The sequence below is a fragment of the Pyrgilauda ruficollis genome, unplaced genomic scaffold (genome assembly GCF_017590135.1).
Source record: "Pyrgilauda ruficollis isolate IOZ18807 unplaced genomic scaffold, ASM1759013v1 scaffold66, whole genome shotgun sequence".
Classification (NCBI taxonomy): Eukaryota; Metazoa; Chordata; class Aves; order Passeriformes; family Passeridae; genus Pyrgilauda; species Pyrgilauda ruficollis.
Window position 1 is genome coordinate 1,868,987 of NW_024528377.1, and position 16,734 is coordinate 1,885,720.

The 16,734-nt window shown below is 42.0% G+C and overlaps 1 protein-coding gene across 1 annotated transcript in view; it reads left to right on the forward strand.

The window, feature by feature from the left end:
• The window catches only part of CACNA1C (calcium voltage-gated channel subunit alpha1 C), a 456,585-nt gene that overhangs the window by 351,652 nt on the left and 88,199 nt on the right, over nucleotides 1–16,734 (forward strand). Inside the window, exons 13-19 of the mRNA XM_041484502.1 lie at nucleotides 161–386; nucleotides 6,310–6,517; nucleotides 7,266–7,386; nucleotides 9,203–9,317; nucleotides 10,330–10,450; nucleotides 10,578–10,647; nucleotides 16,238–16,370. Coding sequence (XP_041340436.1) covers nucleotides 161–386; nucleotides 6,310–6,517; nucleotides 7,266–7,386; nucleotides 9,203–9,317; nucleotides 10,330–10,450; nucleotides 10,578–10,647; nucleotides 16,238–16,370 — 994 coding nt within the window. The remainder of the gene's footprint in view (nucleotides 1–160; nucleotides 387–6,309; nucleotides 6,518–7,265; nucleotides 7,387–9,202; nucleotides 9,318–10,329; nucleotides 10,451–10,577; nucleotides 10,648–16,237; nucleotides 16,371–16,734) is intronic.

The window sequence follows — 16,734 nt, forward strand, 5'->3', positions numbered from 1 at the left end:
TGAGATGCCCATGCTTTTCGAGTTCATTCTTTGACCCAAGCTATACGAAGTTAACTTTTAAGGCTGATCTTTAAAAAGCTTTCTTAGAAGCAAGGGGCAATTAGTTGTGATGATCTTTTGACTAAGTTTCCTTAATCTGTTTCTTTTTGCTTTTCATGAGACACTGCCAATAAGGTGCTGCTAGCTCTTTTCACGGCAGAGATGCTGCTGAAGATGTACAGCCTTGGTCTCCAGGCCTACTTTGTGTCCCTCTTCAACCGCTTTGACTGTTTCATTGTGTGTGGAGGCATCCTGGAAACCATCTTGGTGGAGACAAAGATCATGTCACCCCTGGGCATTTCGGTCCTGAGATGCGTGAGACTCCTAAGAATATTTAAAATCACAAGGTACTTTATTGTTTCTTTGGGGCTGGAGGAGGGCTGCTGCTCGATGCACAACATGTATGGCTACAAGTCACTCACATCCCTGTTTACTTCCACTTTTTCTACCACTAATTAGGTAGTGAGAGTGCTACAATGCTAGATTAACAGTCCTCATCTTCTGGAGTCTGTAACAGGGTGGGGAGGGCTGTACAGACTGGACATCTATCCCCAACATGAGGGGTGAGGAGTCTGGCACAGGCAGCTAGAGACACCTGACACCATGTAAAGTGTTAAACTGAAATCTGGAATAACATGAACTGAGCTCAGGCTCTTGCAGTTCTCTGCAAAAGACCAAGAAAACCAAAACAGCAGATAGCCTTGTGACCTCCTCTGACGCTTTCTGATGACAGAGAGGAGCCTGGAAGGCTTTCAGCCAAAACAGCATTTGACTGAGGAGCCCATGCCAGCTCCAGCAGACTCAGCAGTGACCCGAGTGGCAGACCGTGTCAATACCAGCAGCTATAGGCAAAGGATGTTGCCAGCTATTCCCCTTCCAAGGAGTCCATCACAAAGCAGCCACTTTATGAAGAAACCAGACTTTTTCCAGCTTCAAATATCTCCTTTTTTCCCTTTTCATTCTTTCCCCTCTCCCTCTGCATAAAGGCACAGTGATAGCTATTAAACAGTCAATGCTTGCTGAGACAGGTACTTCCAAAATCCCAGCTTGGTTTGGCAGGGATTTTTCAGCTTGATGGGAGTTTGTAGGAGAGATCAGCTCCAAACTTACCCAGAGCTCTTGCAACAAATCTATCCAAGCTCTTGCACCAAGGAGCACAAGGTCTGCCTTTTCCCATGTGGGCACCAGCCAGACTTTTCACTGAGGTGGTGAAAGAGTTCTTTTTCTGCCTGCTCAGAAAATGTCCCTACAATCCCTGTAACACTCCCCCCTCCCCACCAGAGGAAATTTCTAACAAATTTGAGATAGAAAACACAGCACATGAGAAAAACAAATCCAAAACTGGAAGATAGTCAAGATGGCTGAGCTGAGAGGCAGAAAAAAAACAACAGACTTGGACTTGTGCATCGTACAAGATTTGCCCTTAAAGCTTCTGAGCCTCAGATCTCTGGCAGGATGGATGGATCTCAGAGTCAGATGACAGAGACAGAAAATTGGTTCACAGTCTCAGAGAGAGAGGCCAAAGCAAGCCTACAACTGTTCCAAAAGTGGGGGGAATCATGGTCTGTTTGGATGTGTGATCATAGAAGAGGGGAAAACCTTCCAGAGGGGAACATTCCCCCTCAGAGAGGGGAAACAAGAGTTTCCAGCAAGAAAGGCATCTTTGCTCTGTCAGAAATAGTGGGGATCTCTGGTCTGGGGATTGTTTTTCCTGGATGTATCCATTACCAAGTCCCAGGCCTGGTTTCTGAGGAAAGCAGTAGCTGTTTCAGGCACTGGGTAATCAGATACACCCAGGGCAGCATACCAATAGCTATAAAAGCATGAGCTCCAACATAGCATCCTGGAGAGGTCATTGTTTTTTCAAGACATGTCTCCACTCCTACATGAAATATATAAGCTAGCTAAGAGAATTTTCTAATAGAAAGGCAAACACTGAGAGAATATCATTAAAACTTAAGAAAGCCTGAGCTGGTGGAGTACTCATATATTCCTAAAACTTCTGGCAGAAATGTGATGTTGGAACCAATCAGCAGTAGGACTGGTTACATTTACCTTCACTCTGCAGCACAATTAAAATACAATTTTGCCTGGAAAAAGTGTTACCTGGTATATGTCTCCTGCAATTTGTGCATGGGTCTGTGTGTAAAGCACAGAGCTAAGGAAGAACTCATGATGCATAATGTATTAATCAGATTTTTCTTTCTTTCCTGTTCCTACAAGATTGACAAGTAGGCTGCAGTAGCTTCAAATTTATATGTTTTGTAATTATTCATCATTTTCTTCATAATTCTTCACTCTGTGGGTGAAGTTCACCCTCATGTGGAAGGCCCTAACACAAGCCTCCAAAGCAGTATTTTAGGCTCACTCATGCCTTACTGCAGGACAGAATACTTTGGCATTAAATCTAAACTTTTACCTTCTCTAGTAAATGACACATTTTTCTATTGTTCGCTATTGTCCTTACTGCAGGATAGAATACTTTGGCATTAATGCCAAACTTTTACCTTCTCTAGAAAATTACACATTTTTCTATTGTTCACTCAGCTCTAAATACAATGAGGATTTATTAATGACATTATCAGCAGTGGTGGAATACCCCACCTCAGTGCAATAAAAATTCAGAAAGATACAACACTGGAAAGCTGGGAGGGGCAGGAGGAATGATAGAATTATTTGTTTTATATCAAACAATTATATAGAATTATTATTGTTTTATATCAAACAATAATTACAGAATTATTTGTTTTATATCAAACATACATTCACGAGCATATGGGGACATACAGTGGAAGTGAGAATAGTGATAATCTAGGATATTAAAAAGGTACAAAGCAGGAAAATTACTCCGGTGAGAATATATCAGAAGGTAGAATATTCTTTATATATCTGCATAGATTTTCCATGGTAAACGCCATGCACAAAGAAATTCTGGTTCATCAAGAGGATACAATTCTACAAGAAACACAAATATAGCTCCATAATAGAATATAAGTAAATGAAGATACCACCTGATGAACAATGATTTTAGAAACGCCATTTAGAATTTCGAGACCAAACATTTCTTCCAAAATTATAAACACAGTAGACAAGCGGACAATATAATCTGTTTTATTCTCCCTAATTTTTAAAGTGCTGTGCAGAACATCTCACTTTGCTATGAGAAGACAGATTATTTTTTCATTATGAATAATCCTTTAGTGCTTTATATGTATTACAGTCCTTTGTATTCAAAATCTAAATTACATAATTTGTGACAGCATACAGAAATTTGATGTTTTATACCTAATCCTGCCACTAGGTAATTCACTGTTATTTGCAGGGAGGGGAAAGATGGAGTGCCCTGTTTTTTGTACTTTCTGTCAAAAATCACTGTCAAAGTGGTTTTGTATTGGATGAACAGGGTGGGAAGCTTTCCAATAATGAGTCTGCCAGCTGTTGCTGCTGTTTTAAACCCTCCATCTGTGATTGCCAGAGATGGGATCATAAAGCTATAGGGGAAGTCAATAGAGAGAGAGGGCAGGGAAGAGAGCAGAACAGGTTAAGTTCTAATCCAGTTCTGCAATTGATTGTTGTGTGAGGTGTTGAACAAACCACTTGACTTCTCTGCATCATTCCTCCTCGTTGAACAGGATCACAATCAGGCCCTGCTCACCTGGGGCTTTGCAGATCCTCGTTCCCTGGCACCCTCAAGGGCCCAGGATCTGCAGTGGGGGCTGTTCAGAGGCACATCCCTTTCCCCATAAATCTGAGGCAGCAGCACTGCTTTCTCTCATACTTCCCACTAAAAGCTGCCTGGTCCAAACCCCCCTATTCCCTCCAGCATCCAGTGCTGATTTTCCTTTTCAGTAAAGTGACAACCAGAAAGGATGAAGTAGTGAGACCCTTCTTTGTCTGGGCTTCAGCCATTGCTGACATGAAACCCTTGTGTTGCACTGAGCAATCCCAGATCTCACTTTGAGGGAGTTCATATTAGTTCTGCAGCCACCAAATGGGACAGATGGTATCCTCAGGTCAGGTTTCTAGGACCCTGAGATAAGACTATTGTTATTTTCATATCCTAATCTGTCAAGCATTTCTTATCCTCTCCTTTTTCCCCCTTTTTTTTTATCCCTGATTGTTTTATTTACTTCTCTAGTGGTACTGTATTTCTAGCTAGCACCAGTACTCAGATAAAACAGCACTAATCTTACCACCAGGCCATCTCAGTTAATTGCTTGAAGCTTGATACTTATATAAGAATCTGAATGCCAGGTATTGATTGAGCCATTTGTAAGAAATGCAGAGCTGATAGAAGTCTGCACTGTTGTGAGCTGAGATAGCTGAGATAGCCTTTAAGCTTAAACTGAGTCACTGGGACTGTTCAGATTTGTAACAACTTTACTGCTTCTTAAGGGCACTGCTAGAAAGACCTAGAAAATGTGTGTCCTGGCTGACATTGAGGGACTTGGAGATATTCTGGAGCCCATCAACCTCTGCTTTAAGGATGCTGAATTCATTTGACTTTCATCAGAATGAATTTTTCCCTTCTCCTGTGTCACTTTCCCTTCTTTCCAAAGTGTGAAAGTATGTGAGCTGTGAGCATAACTGCAAGCACAGGGAGCTGTTACATTGCACATTCCGTGTGGATATTTGGTGGCACTGAGCCCACAGCTTCCATGCCCTTACCTTTGCTCTGTAGTTTTTCATTGCTCATCTCTTTAATTGCAGTTAAACTTTAAAGCATCCTAGTTTTCTCTGAAGTGATGAAGCTGGGCTGGAGGGAAAGCATCACAGCTCTCTTTGAAGCTCAGTCCTTGGAGATGAACCTGCTGCTGAACTTGAGAGGACACGGTGATGTCCCTCTGCAGATCAGATTGCTAATCCTCCTGAAGTGATTGGGCTGCTCAGGCAGTCCTGCCTTCCACAGGACAAGAAAAGTATTCTTTTTAGATCCATATTTTAAAAATATTAATTTAACCAGGATTTTAAGAGCCCTTGTCTCTAATGAAGATACTAAAAAAAAAAAAAAATGATGAGTTGAAGGATAAGGTTTCCACAGAAGAGCCAGAGCACCAGTCTGCCATCCTTTTTACCTGGAACTTTTTGTCTCCATTGGGAGAAGGGATTAGAGGGCCTTGGTGGACTCTCAAGGCATGGTGGCAGCCCAGGTAGAAGGAAGAGCCCAGGCAAACATTGCTGGCTTGATAACCTGTGAAAGATGTTGAAGCTTTGCTAATAATGTGCATCAAAATGAGGTGATTGGAGGATGACAGCTAATCTTCAGCCCAGGCTGAATGCTTTGCCAGCCTCAAAGCACAAAAGAGAAGCGCTCATGACCAGCTAAGCAGTAGATTAGGAGTGACTGAGCAGATGCAAGACCAAAGTGGAAATTTCTTCATGGATGATGTGGTGAATTCTTTAGAATTTTTTTCTAAAGCCTCTTTCCAGCTTGTGACTACTCTGCAGGCTGACAAAGAATGAAAACTTACATGCTGCTGGCATCTCTCTGAACCCTAAAGTGGAACCACAGGGGCAAGAAGATCCTCTCCCTGCATCATACATGAGTCTGAACTGGGCACAAGCCTGAATACACTGGGAGTAAAGCTCTTAATCGTCCTTCTCTTGAATGAAACCATTGGGAAATGTTCTGCAGCCTGTTTGAAGGAGTAAAAATAAATCAGAAAACCAAGTGATGTTACGCTTTTCCAAATGAATGTAGATCTGGAGTTTGCTTTAGGGTCCATTGATATCTTTCTCATTCCTCTCAGTCCCAGAGAGCTCAGCAACCTCTCTGTGAGTGAGCCCAAGCACACACTCACACACTCCACATTTTGGGGGAGTTTGTATTTACATCTAAACAGTTTCCCCATCTGTTCCTGCTAGTTATTACAGGCCATTCTCTGGAGTGAGGTATTCTGGCTGCCACATCTGTGAGTGTTGTAATGAGGTTGGTTAGAATGTAACTCACTGAAGCAGCAAGAACTAATCACTGTATATTGATAGAAGATGTGCAGAGCCTTAGATGGAGAGTTCTGTAATAATCTTCTGGGTGTGTGTGTGGAGTGGGGGGTGGAGGAAATTGTGTATGTACACGTGTGGTAGTAAAATTACTCATTAGCTGCAGTAGGTCTCGTTATCTGAGGAAGGCACATCAATGATTCACTGCTTAACAGGGTGTTTGGAAATGCTTGCTTTACACAGAAGGCAGCCTGAACCAATATCCTGTGCAGTCCATGAGCACCTGTCTCAAACTGAAGGAATTTTAACTGCTTCTATTTTCTCTCCCAGATATTGGAACTCCCTGAGTAATCTTGTGGCTTCACTCCTGAATTCAGTCCGCTCCATTGCCTCCCTGTTGCTGCTTCTCTTCCTCTTCATCATCATATTCTCACTCCTGGGGATGCAGCTCTTTGGGGGCAAGTTTAACTTTGATGAGATGCAGACCAGGAGGAGTACATTTGACAACTTCCCTCAGTCCCTCCTGACTGTGTTTCAGGTAAGGGCAGGAGTGGGGCCAACACGTTGTGTTTTCATGGGGCAAGACAGGTCCTGCAGCCTGACAGACCCCAAGGTGGGGCTGGACCTGACAGCTCCAGGAGCAGGGCACCTGGTTCTGCTGCCAGCACGGGGTGTTCCCTCCCAAAGTAGGAACCAAAGATAAAACCCTTTGTGTTGCAAGGAATAGCCATTGCCACATCTCAGGGCAGTACTGCTGCCAAAGCCCAGCCCTGCTGCTGCCCTCCCTGCTCTGGGGAACAAACTCTGCTCACAGAAGTAATCCCATGGCCTTTAAGCCCTCTGCAGCTTTGGGAGTGACCCACCAAGAGCACCAGAATCATGATTTCACTGAGATGTGAGAAGGGAAACGGCCTGGAGGGCTGTGCTGAGGGCAGTGCAGCCTGTCTGAAACAACAGGCATGGGAGGGAAATGCTTGGAACCATGGGGAGACTTGAATGGACTTGTCTAGGAGAGCCATTGCTTCAGCCATCACCTTCAAGAAGACACTGTCTGGGGCTTTTTCACACTTTGAGCACAGGCTTTCTTTGCATTTTCTTTGTTCTGTGGTTTGTTTTTTTGGGGTTTTTTTCATGTTCTAGATGGACACTGCCAGAGTCTCGATCAGCTCTGTGCTGGGGGGAGGGAGTGTTCTCTAGGACAGTGGGTATCTTTGTGTTAATGGGGTTTTCAAATTCTCTGTGTGGTCTAACACTGTATCCCTTATTGGTGGGAATGTGTCATTTAGATCCTGACTGGGGAGGACTGGAATTCGGTGATGTATGATGGGATCATGGCTTATGGCGGCCCCTCTTTTCCAGGAATGTTGGTCTGTATTTACTTCATCATCCTCTTCATCTGTGGAAACTGTATCCTTTGATGCTACTCTTTTCTGCAAGAGGGGATGAATTAAAACCACTATTTACTTTGTTATGTCAGAAAATAGTGAATTTCATGCCTCAGGTTTTTGGCTTTTCCCTAGGTCTGAATTTTAGCATTACACTGCCAAAAGTTTAAAAAGTTCATTTTGTTTTAGCTGGTGCTAAGGCATATAAACAGTTGTAAGAGCCAGCTAAATGCCAGTTCCACATGCTAGCTTTTATTTAGTACCTTTACATGTTTAGTGTTTTTATTTTTCATTCCCCTTCATTTTCTCATAGGTTTTTCTTTCCTGCCATCTCCACAAACTAATCTCTAGGTGTTCCTACTGTACTTACTGCTTTTTTTTTTTACTTTAATGACTTTTTTAGTAATATATTCCATGTGCTTCCATCCAAGCCTTATGTGGAATAAAAATATGTATAATCTGCAATATGCTATATACAAATGCTGTAGTAGGAGTAGCATATGTTTGACATAATTGATTTATGTGAGATCATGTATTAATTCATGTATAAACTAACAGGACCTGTGTTCCATTTCAGTCCCTGCAATCTGTGTGTTCTTCAAACAGAAAATGTTGCCCTCTGTTATCTTCCAGCCTGTGCTGGTCTTGAATAACTTCAGCTCTGTCTGGCTTTAAGGTGAAGTGAGGGCACTGTACTCACCCCAGGAGGCACAAAGCACATTGCAGGATTGTGCTGTGAGTGTCTCTTCACAGGAATTTGCATATAACATAGAGCTGCCATTCTGTTCCCTATCTCAGTTTGCTCCAAATTTGTCCATGTTTAGTTTCTGCTTCCCTAATAAATGGCCCTCCTGTGTCAGAGGTGACATTTCCTTTTATACTGATGCTTCTATAAAGCCACCTTATAGACTCAGCCCAGCTCTTCTGGCCTGTGCCCATAATTCAGATCTCTCAAACCCTGTTATTTGACATTTTGGTTGACCTGCATGCCCTCACTTCAAAGTGAGGTGGTGCAATTCCACTTATCTGAAGGTCAAGGTAGGCAATCTGGCTGACAGCTTAAAAAAAAAGCTACAACTTGGATCTCCTTGTGAAAATGTGAGCCAACTCTACAATGCTGGCTGACTTTGGAGCCTTTAGACCTTGGAGCTCAGGGAGGGGGGGAATGTCTGTATTTCAAGACATCAAACCCTTGAACCAGGGTTTGCTTAAAAGTTATCATGGTATAATAAGATCTACTCTCAAGAAATGTATAAAACAACCTTCTGGTCAGATTTGTAACACAAGATCAGAACACTGACTGGTAAGACAAGAAAACAGCTGTGATTCCTTGCCCTTCAGCTACATGGGCATGACTGACCATGCATGGACTCTCTGCTAGGAGATGGCAGAGCTCTCAGCTCAACTCTTCTCTGTCCAGACTAAATTAACCTCAGAAATGCTCACCACAATACTATGCTTGCTGTCCATAAAATCCACTCGTGCAACCTAAACTGTCAAAAGATGCCAAGCATTCCATACTCCTCTTATGTTCAGTGGGATCCTCTGCACAAAGGGACACACTCTTGGGAAACTGGAAACTAAAATGAAAATCTGTAAATCTGCTGTTTTACATCAGCCATTCTGTTGTGAAATTTTGAAAACCCACAAAGTGTGTTATCTGTGTGGAAGGAAGGTGTAGGTTTGTGCATGATGGATATGCAGTTGTGTGAAAAGGAAGTTTGGAAAATTCAAGAGATCTGATGACAGGTTGCTAAAAATTTTCAATTAAGAAACCTTTGGTATAATCTTTTTCTGCAGTTTTCAAAGCCTGTTTTCTTTAAGTAGCACACAAACAGATATCCTGCTGAATGTATTTTTGGCCATTGCTGTGGACAACCTTGCTGATGCTGAGAGTTTAACATCTGCACAGAAAGAGGAGGAAGAGGAAAAAGAAAGGAAAAAGCTAGCTAGGTAAATCCATTTGCATACACCTGTCTGCACACATTCCTGTAATTACACACAGCATGGATATATATGAATATGATGCCTATACATACATGTGTGTGTGTGTAATATATATAATTTCTGTATGTGTATAGATTATTTATGTGATTAATGTAATTGTATTTGGAGTTATGCATATATAAATTTTTATGCAAAGGAACTCCAACAAGAAAGTGTGAGCTAGGAGTCCTCCCCAGTTGCAGTGGTGTGAGTAGGGGAAAGGAAGTCTGGGTTACTGATGAGCTTTCAGAGCATCAGCACAGAATGAGTGTGAAATGGTGTCAATCCCATTTGAATCTCCCTACTATCTTCTGATTGCTTTGGGCCACGAGGCATATTTTCTGCCATTCCCACTATGAGATTTAGCAGCTTCTTTTTCTTTTGATGCCACATGCTGTTCTTCCCTTGCCAGTTCTTTTCGTGTTTCTGCAGACACTTAAGGGGCACAAGCTGGATGAGGAACTTCTCTGTTATTCCCAGCTGCCAACAGCAGGGAAGCCTCTCCTTACTGGTTATTCCTGTTCACTGTCTTCCAGGCTGCTTGGAGGGGATCTCCTGTGCAGCTCTTTCTGCTTCATCCTGCATGCAGCTCAGCAGATTTCCCTCACTCTAGGGGTGCAGTGAGGGGCAAAACTTTTGTAGACAATCCAGTTGGGAGCTCACAAGATATGGGTTGAAAATGGTCCATGACTTTGGGTGAACAAAGGGATCTCAGCTGACAGACCTAAAATATGCATTTTCACAAACACATGCCAACGAGAAAGCTACAAAATAAGGGACACTATATATAAAAATAGATCAGAGCCTCTGCCTGCAGATGAGGACCAGGTGGAGCCACTGGTATGGAAGCTGAGTTCAGAATGGAGATGCCAGCCAGCTGATTGTTCTCATGGTGTGTGCTGTACTACATGAAGTTCCTGAAAGGGAAGCAGCTTTCCACCTTTGTAACTCTTTGTTTTTTATCTTCTAAAATTGCTAGAACTGCTAGTCCCGAAAAGAAACAGGAGATGGAAAAAACAGCTGTGGAGGAAGAGACAAAGGAGGAGAAAATTGAGCTGAAATCGATCACTGCTGATGGAGAGTCCCCACCTGCTACCAAGGTAAGATCTGCTGGCAGCCAGCACGCTCTGTGCAGAGATGGCATGAACAGCTTGGGTTTCTAAGGGAATGAAAACTGTCTGCCTTGTCTGATAAAGGCTTTGATGCTTCTCCTTCCATTTCTGTCAGATCAACGTGGATGATTATCAGCCCAATGAAAATGAAGAAAAGAGCCCTTATCCCACAACAGAAGCACCAGGTACACATCTCCTTCCTTGTATCACTCACTCAACAAAGCTCCAGGTGCTAATGCACACAAAGCCAAATTGTGGCAGCAGGTCTGCTGGAAATGCTTTCATGATGGGACAGGATGGTGTTCTTGCATGTGTTTGCACAGGTGTGCACTTGGCCCTTTGAAGTCCCTATACTGATCAGTCTGATTTGATTTGGTTCCCTTTCAAGCTCTTTACTGGAAAACACAGCGCTTTACAGAGAATCAAATCATATAAAAACCTGCTTGAAAATATATATATGATACTGTTTTCAGTGTGCTTTATCAGTACTCAGTGGTCAGGGGAGTCTCACAACAGAAAATCATTAAAGGAATAGTGCTGAATGCCTTTTTTTGCACTGTTTTCTAATTAGAAAGGACAATGTGACACAGCATAACTCTAAAGGCATAAGATCTCAGCCTAGAGGTGCAAGAAAAGCTGTAGCATTAGTCAGGCTGGTTTTCAAGCCAGGTGGGCCTAATTAACTTCATTCTCAGATACTTGAAAGATTGGTTGAAGAAATCTCAGAACTTGAAGCAGTGTTCAAGAGACACCAAATCGGCGGAGGGATTGGAGCTAGTCAGTTCAACTTCCATTCTTGGAAAAGTGCTGGAACAAAGGATTAAACTATATGACCACAAGATAAGGAGATGATCAGCAGCCAACACAGATTTGCCAAGAGCAAATCACATCAAGCCACCCTTACTCTCTTCTGAAAGGGGCTGAAAACACTTGTAGACGGGAGAAAAGAACTAGATGTCATATTCTTTAACTTTGCTAAGGCTTCTGACCAGTTCTCATAAGCTGACCAGGAAAATATGGTCTAGATGATGGTGAAAGAAATGATCAGACCCTTCATGGGGAGGGCATGATAGTCCAAGTGAGTTTGTACAGCCCAAAAGCCTGTCTGGAGTTCAGCTCAGTTCATTGTTAATGACCTGAATGATGGAAGAGGCAATATGCTTATTACATTTGTAGATGACATGAAGCTAGGAAGGACAAGAAGCGTGCTGGAGGGCAGCATTAGAATTCAAAGAGCTCCTGAGGTCCTGGATAAATGGTCTAAATAAAATTGAAAGTGCCAGGCTCTACGCATAGACAGGAATAAACAATTCACAAATAAAGGATCTTAGGTGACAGCTAGTTAGGTAACAGTCCTTGAGAAAAGGATCTGAATCTTATGATCAAAGCTCAACAGGTGTCAGCAACAGTTTGCTGTCTTTGAAATGCAAGTAGTGAGATTTATAACACAGAGAAAGAATGAGCCTTTTGTCCAGTTATAGGTTTGTTTTCACTGGTCAATGGAAGCTAATCAGAGCAAAGCAATTGTTTTATTGTGCTCATCATTGATAAGATCTCTGGAATCTGGAATATCATGTCACTTTTTGGGTGCTCTGGTTAAGAGAAGTGGGGCTGAATTAGAAGGAATATAGAAGAGAATGGTGAAAACAATGCTAGTAGGTAGCAAGAACTAAGATTGGATAAAATTTGCTCATTTGACTTAGGAAAGGCAGGGGAAACATCTCCAAATTCATAAAAAACTTCTAAAGATAGGAGGAGAATTATGTCCATTATGAAGCAACAGATTTAATAGGATTCACAGCAGAGAGAATTTTCTGATGGTGAGGATGTAAAAGTTCACAGAGATGGTTGTGGAAGCCCAGTACCACTGAATGTTGTTAAGGACAGGTCAGAAAAATGTCTCCCAGAAAAGGCTTAGATGTAATAATTAATTGAACCTGGCTTGGCAGAGGCATGAACCAGAGGGCGTTTTGTATCCTTCCCTGCTCTCCTCTTCTGTGTTTCTGTGATTATGTAACAGGCTATAATAGGCTATAGAACACTTTCTCTTCTATTCCATGATTCCTAATAAATAAATGTCTGATAATAGGTTGATTTGATAGGGTAAAAAAGAACACAAGAGTTCATTTTGAGTAAATGGACAAGAGCTTCAGACAAGCAAAATGGAAAGCTGTTCATTGCATTTGATATTCAGAACAAGAAGTCCTCACATATGCTGTACTTGTATTCTTCCATATTTATAGCAAATTTATCAGGAGTAGACTGTGGTTCTAACTTTGTGCAATACTATTTTAACACTGCCTGAGGCAGGTCACTCTGGATTTCATCTTTCCATCACCTCTGTAGGCCCAGGCACTTATTGGACACATCCCCAGCTGCTACAGGGTTTGTGGGAGTCTTTAGTAAGAAGCACAAATTAAAACAGTTTGATACAGTTTTGTTTCTGTTTCTCAGCTGGTTTGGATTTGCAGAAAATTACATTTTTTTCAAGTGAAATAACAGTCATCTGAATGTCAATTTTAAGTCTACTGCTAATAGAATTGGGATTTATTTACTTTCTGTAGACAGCTTAGAAAGAGTAGCTTATGAATGAAAAATAGAGCAAAACACCACATCTACTTTTTTGGGTTTTTTTGCCATGCATAGAATTAGAGTGCAGAAAATCAAGTGAAAACACTTTTAATGCCTGCCTCAGGGTGCCAATCCCTGTCTTAACATACCTTTCGACACAACTAAAAATCTAAAATGGATTATCAGGTCTTCTCCTGTCTCCTATTAGAAATGCAAAGGGACACCATCTTGCTCACTTGCCATTGTATGGCCTCAATGCCATTTCTAACCAGGCCTGTTCCCTGAATTATTTATCACTTCTTTGTGAAGACTGAAGATTCAGTGTTCAGAAACCATTTGAACTGTTCACTTCATTTGTTTTTCCTAACAACATAGTCCTTTCCTAACCTACCTTGGTCATTCTCTGATTTGTTTCTGCTCCTTAAACCAGTTTTCTCAATAGCCTCTCCTGACTCTGCTTGCTGCACATTGCTGCTCCTCAGCCCCAGAATGGGTGCAGCTCCTCAGGTCACCTGGTCTCTTTTTTGGAAGGACAGACTAGTTCTCCCGGAGATTTGTGTACACTACAAGGATTATTATGATGATATGTTTATTACAGGAAGACAGGGAGCTAGCCTTGCAGTCTAGTACAGAAATAGACAAAGAATTCGGAACGTCAGATGAAGGTAAAAGCTTGGGATGATTCATGGGAGCTTGAAGCAAAATAATGTCCTTATACGAGAGTTCTGGTCTTTGTACAGTAAAAAAAAAAACTCCACATCATCGAATTTCTCACTGATGCTGCACTGTAGCCTGTTTGTTCTTGTCTCCACAGCCAAAGAACATTTGCTTCTACAAATGTGAGCAGCTGTGCTGCTTCTCTATGGAGGTAGATAGCATGGGCAGTGACCTGGGATGAGGCATAATCACATTATTCTTTGTGAATTTGGCCCTCAATGTTTCCTTTCTTCTGTGCCCTAGACTCCAAGTGAAAAGTAGAACATTGCTCTTTATCGATGGCTGAGGAACTGAATGTGTTTTTCAATCTGAAAGTATTTGGTTCCCAGAGTCATTAATCTATACTTCTTGCTGTATGGCAGCCATGAGAAAAAGAGGAGAGGAACAATGTTCTTTATGGTCTTCATGGGGCTGATCCTTCTGCTGAGGGTCTATTTTCCACAGGCAATGCTCCATGCCCATTTAAAAGTGTATTTTAAGCATTCCTTTGAGTAATAAAAGAAGAATGATCTCACATTGAAGGCGCAGAGCAGGGACCCAGAATACTCTTCTTAAGTATGAGTTTCAAATATCCCACATGATCCCAAGCATTGGTTTTCTGGCCTGTTCAAGAAGAATTTGCTTACCTCACTCTTTGTCAGCCTCCTCTGAAACCTGTAGATAAAAGGTACACGTGCAAAGTATGGTTATATTACATAAACCTGCACATTAACCTTAACACCTATTTTACAAGTCCTCTGTAAAAAAGTACTTCTGAAAGATGCTTCTTTAACTAATAAAGCCTGTAGAAAGAGTATTATGAAGTATATTACACATAAAATGGAGCTGTTAAAAAATAGACTGACTTAAAAAGTACAAACTCTATGTACCAGCTCAAACATTTATGCAAAGATCTATCAAGCGAATTCGAGCTGAACCCTTGGAACTGGAAGTGTAAAGAAAGAATCCTATTTACATGTAATAATGGCATGCTTTCAAAAAGGGCACTTTTCTCCTCTCTCTGATATCTAGATCAGGATCTGTGCTGATTCATCTGTTCTTTCTGATGTGTCCTGTAACCAGATCAAGTACAGTATCTCACCCTAAAGGAACACCATTCCTGGAGCTTATCTCCCTTTATGGACTCAAGATGAACCTTTTAATTAGACTATGCTCCTTTGCAGTGCCTGGAAGATGAATCAGTTGTATCTAACATGTCTCCTTTCTTAAAGATTTTTTCCTGTCTTGCTGATTAAGTGAGAGGATTGAGATCTTTAAAACAGCAAAATCCTATCATGTCATTTACAAAACAGCATCTGCCTTCAGCAGGTAGAAGAAATCCTCAAAGGCAAAAGCTTCTCTTTCAGGTACCACTTAGCCTTCATCTCTGCATTTTCTATCTTGAGGGTGCTCACTGATCTGCCTGGAGATGACAGAGGTTCAAGAGTCTCAGCCTCATTCCCATCTTTCTGGCCTTCTCCCCCACTAAATTATAAAAGGGGACAATTTTAAGAATTTCTGATCCGTGTAAGTCAATGTGCATGTGCTCACTGTTTGTTCTGGGGCATACATGTGCTCATCCAGACACAGCTCCAGATGTAGTAGCAGCTCCATGGAGATGCTCACAAATAGAAGAAAAACAATCGTGATAAACTGAAGGAATGGCCAAAAGAAAAAAATATGCCCTTCAGTAAGGATGAGGTCTAAGTGCCACTTTTGGGAATAGTCAGCAGCAGAAATGCAGAGAGGGGAGTGACAGGCCAGATTGCTGCTCTGTGGTAAATAATCTGTGCTTTGTGCATATCTGACACTGATGGCAAATTAATGCCAAAGTATAATGAAAAGTCTCCATGAAGGACATCTAACAGGAAGATAATATCACAAGATATAAGAAGTAATCTAGCTTTCCTCTGAAGCAGTAAAACCTCAACTGCAGGTTAATCCTGCAGACAATCTGGAAGCAAGTAGCAATAGTGATCAGAGACCTGGGGAACACAGCACCTCAGGAAAGGCTGCTGCTGTTTTGCTTTAGGAGCCAGATATTCTCCCAGAGGCACAATAGTGGTCCTCAAGCAAGCAAAAGCTTTCTGCAAGAGGAAGGCAATTTTTAATTTTCTGTGTCCATGGAAAATAAGAAAACAAATAATGGATCTAGACCTCAGCAAGGAAGATTCAAATGAGCCATTAGAAGACAAACCTTCAAAAAGCCATAGAAAGCAAACCTTTCTGTTTGTTTTTTGCAGAAAGAACTGTGAGGCATCTGAGGAGAGTGTTGTGAGAATGTTGTAGGTTTACCAGCACTAATGGTTTTACAGAGAGACGAGACCAATGTCTGCCAGGGTGAGCACTGGGTAAAGGGCACTGCCTCAAAGGAAGGAAGGGCAAGGAAACTCAAGGCTTCAGCATCCTATTTTAATGGTTTTTAGCTCTAGTTATGACAGAGACAAATGCCTCAGCACTTTGGAATGGGTTGTGCTTTGCAATAAAAGACAAAAATGCTTCTTGCAGCAGAGGAAGATGAGGAAGAACCGGAGATGCCAGTCGGCCCTCGACCTCGCCCAATGTCTGAGCTGCACCTCAAGGAAAAGGCTGTGCCCATGCCTGATGCTAGTGCTTTTTTCATCTTCAGTCCTAACAACAGGTACTTAAGAGATTGGTTAGCCAGGAGAAGGAGGTGAAGAGCCGGTACCCCTTTCATATTGGGCCCCAAAAGTTATGAGGTGCAGAGCTTCCTCTCAGCAGTTCACACCTGAGGCATCCTTTGACCCGCCTCTCCTTTAAGGCATGAAATCCTGTGAAACCACATCTGTGGGCAGTGAAAATATAAAATGGGAGTTCATTGCACATGCAAGGCTGATTGAAGACACAAATCATGAAAGCTTCAGAAATAAGGGACACAGAGGCGAGTCAGTAATTGGAATTTCCTGACACACTCAGGTCCAAACTGCAGGAGAGCCATCATGCAATCAATCAAGAGTGAGGTAGCAGCTTCCTGTCCTAAGGGT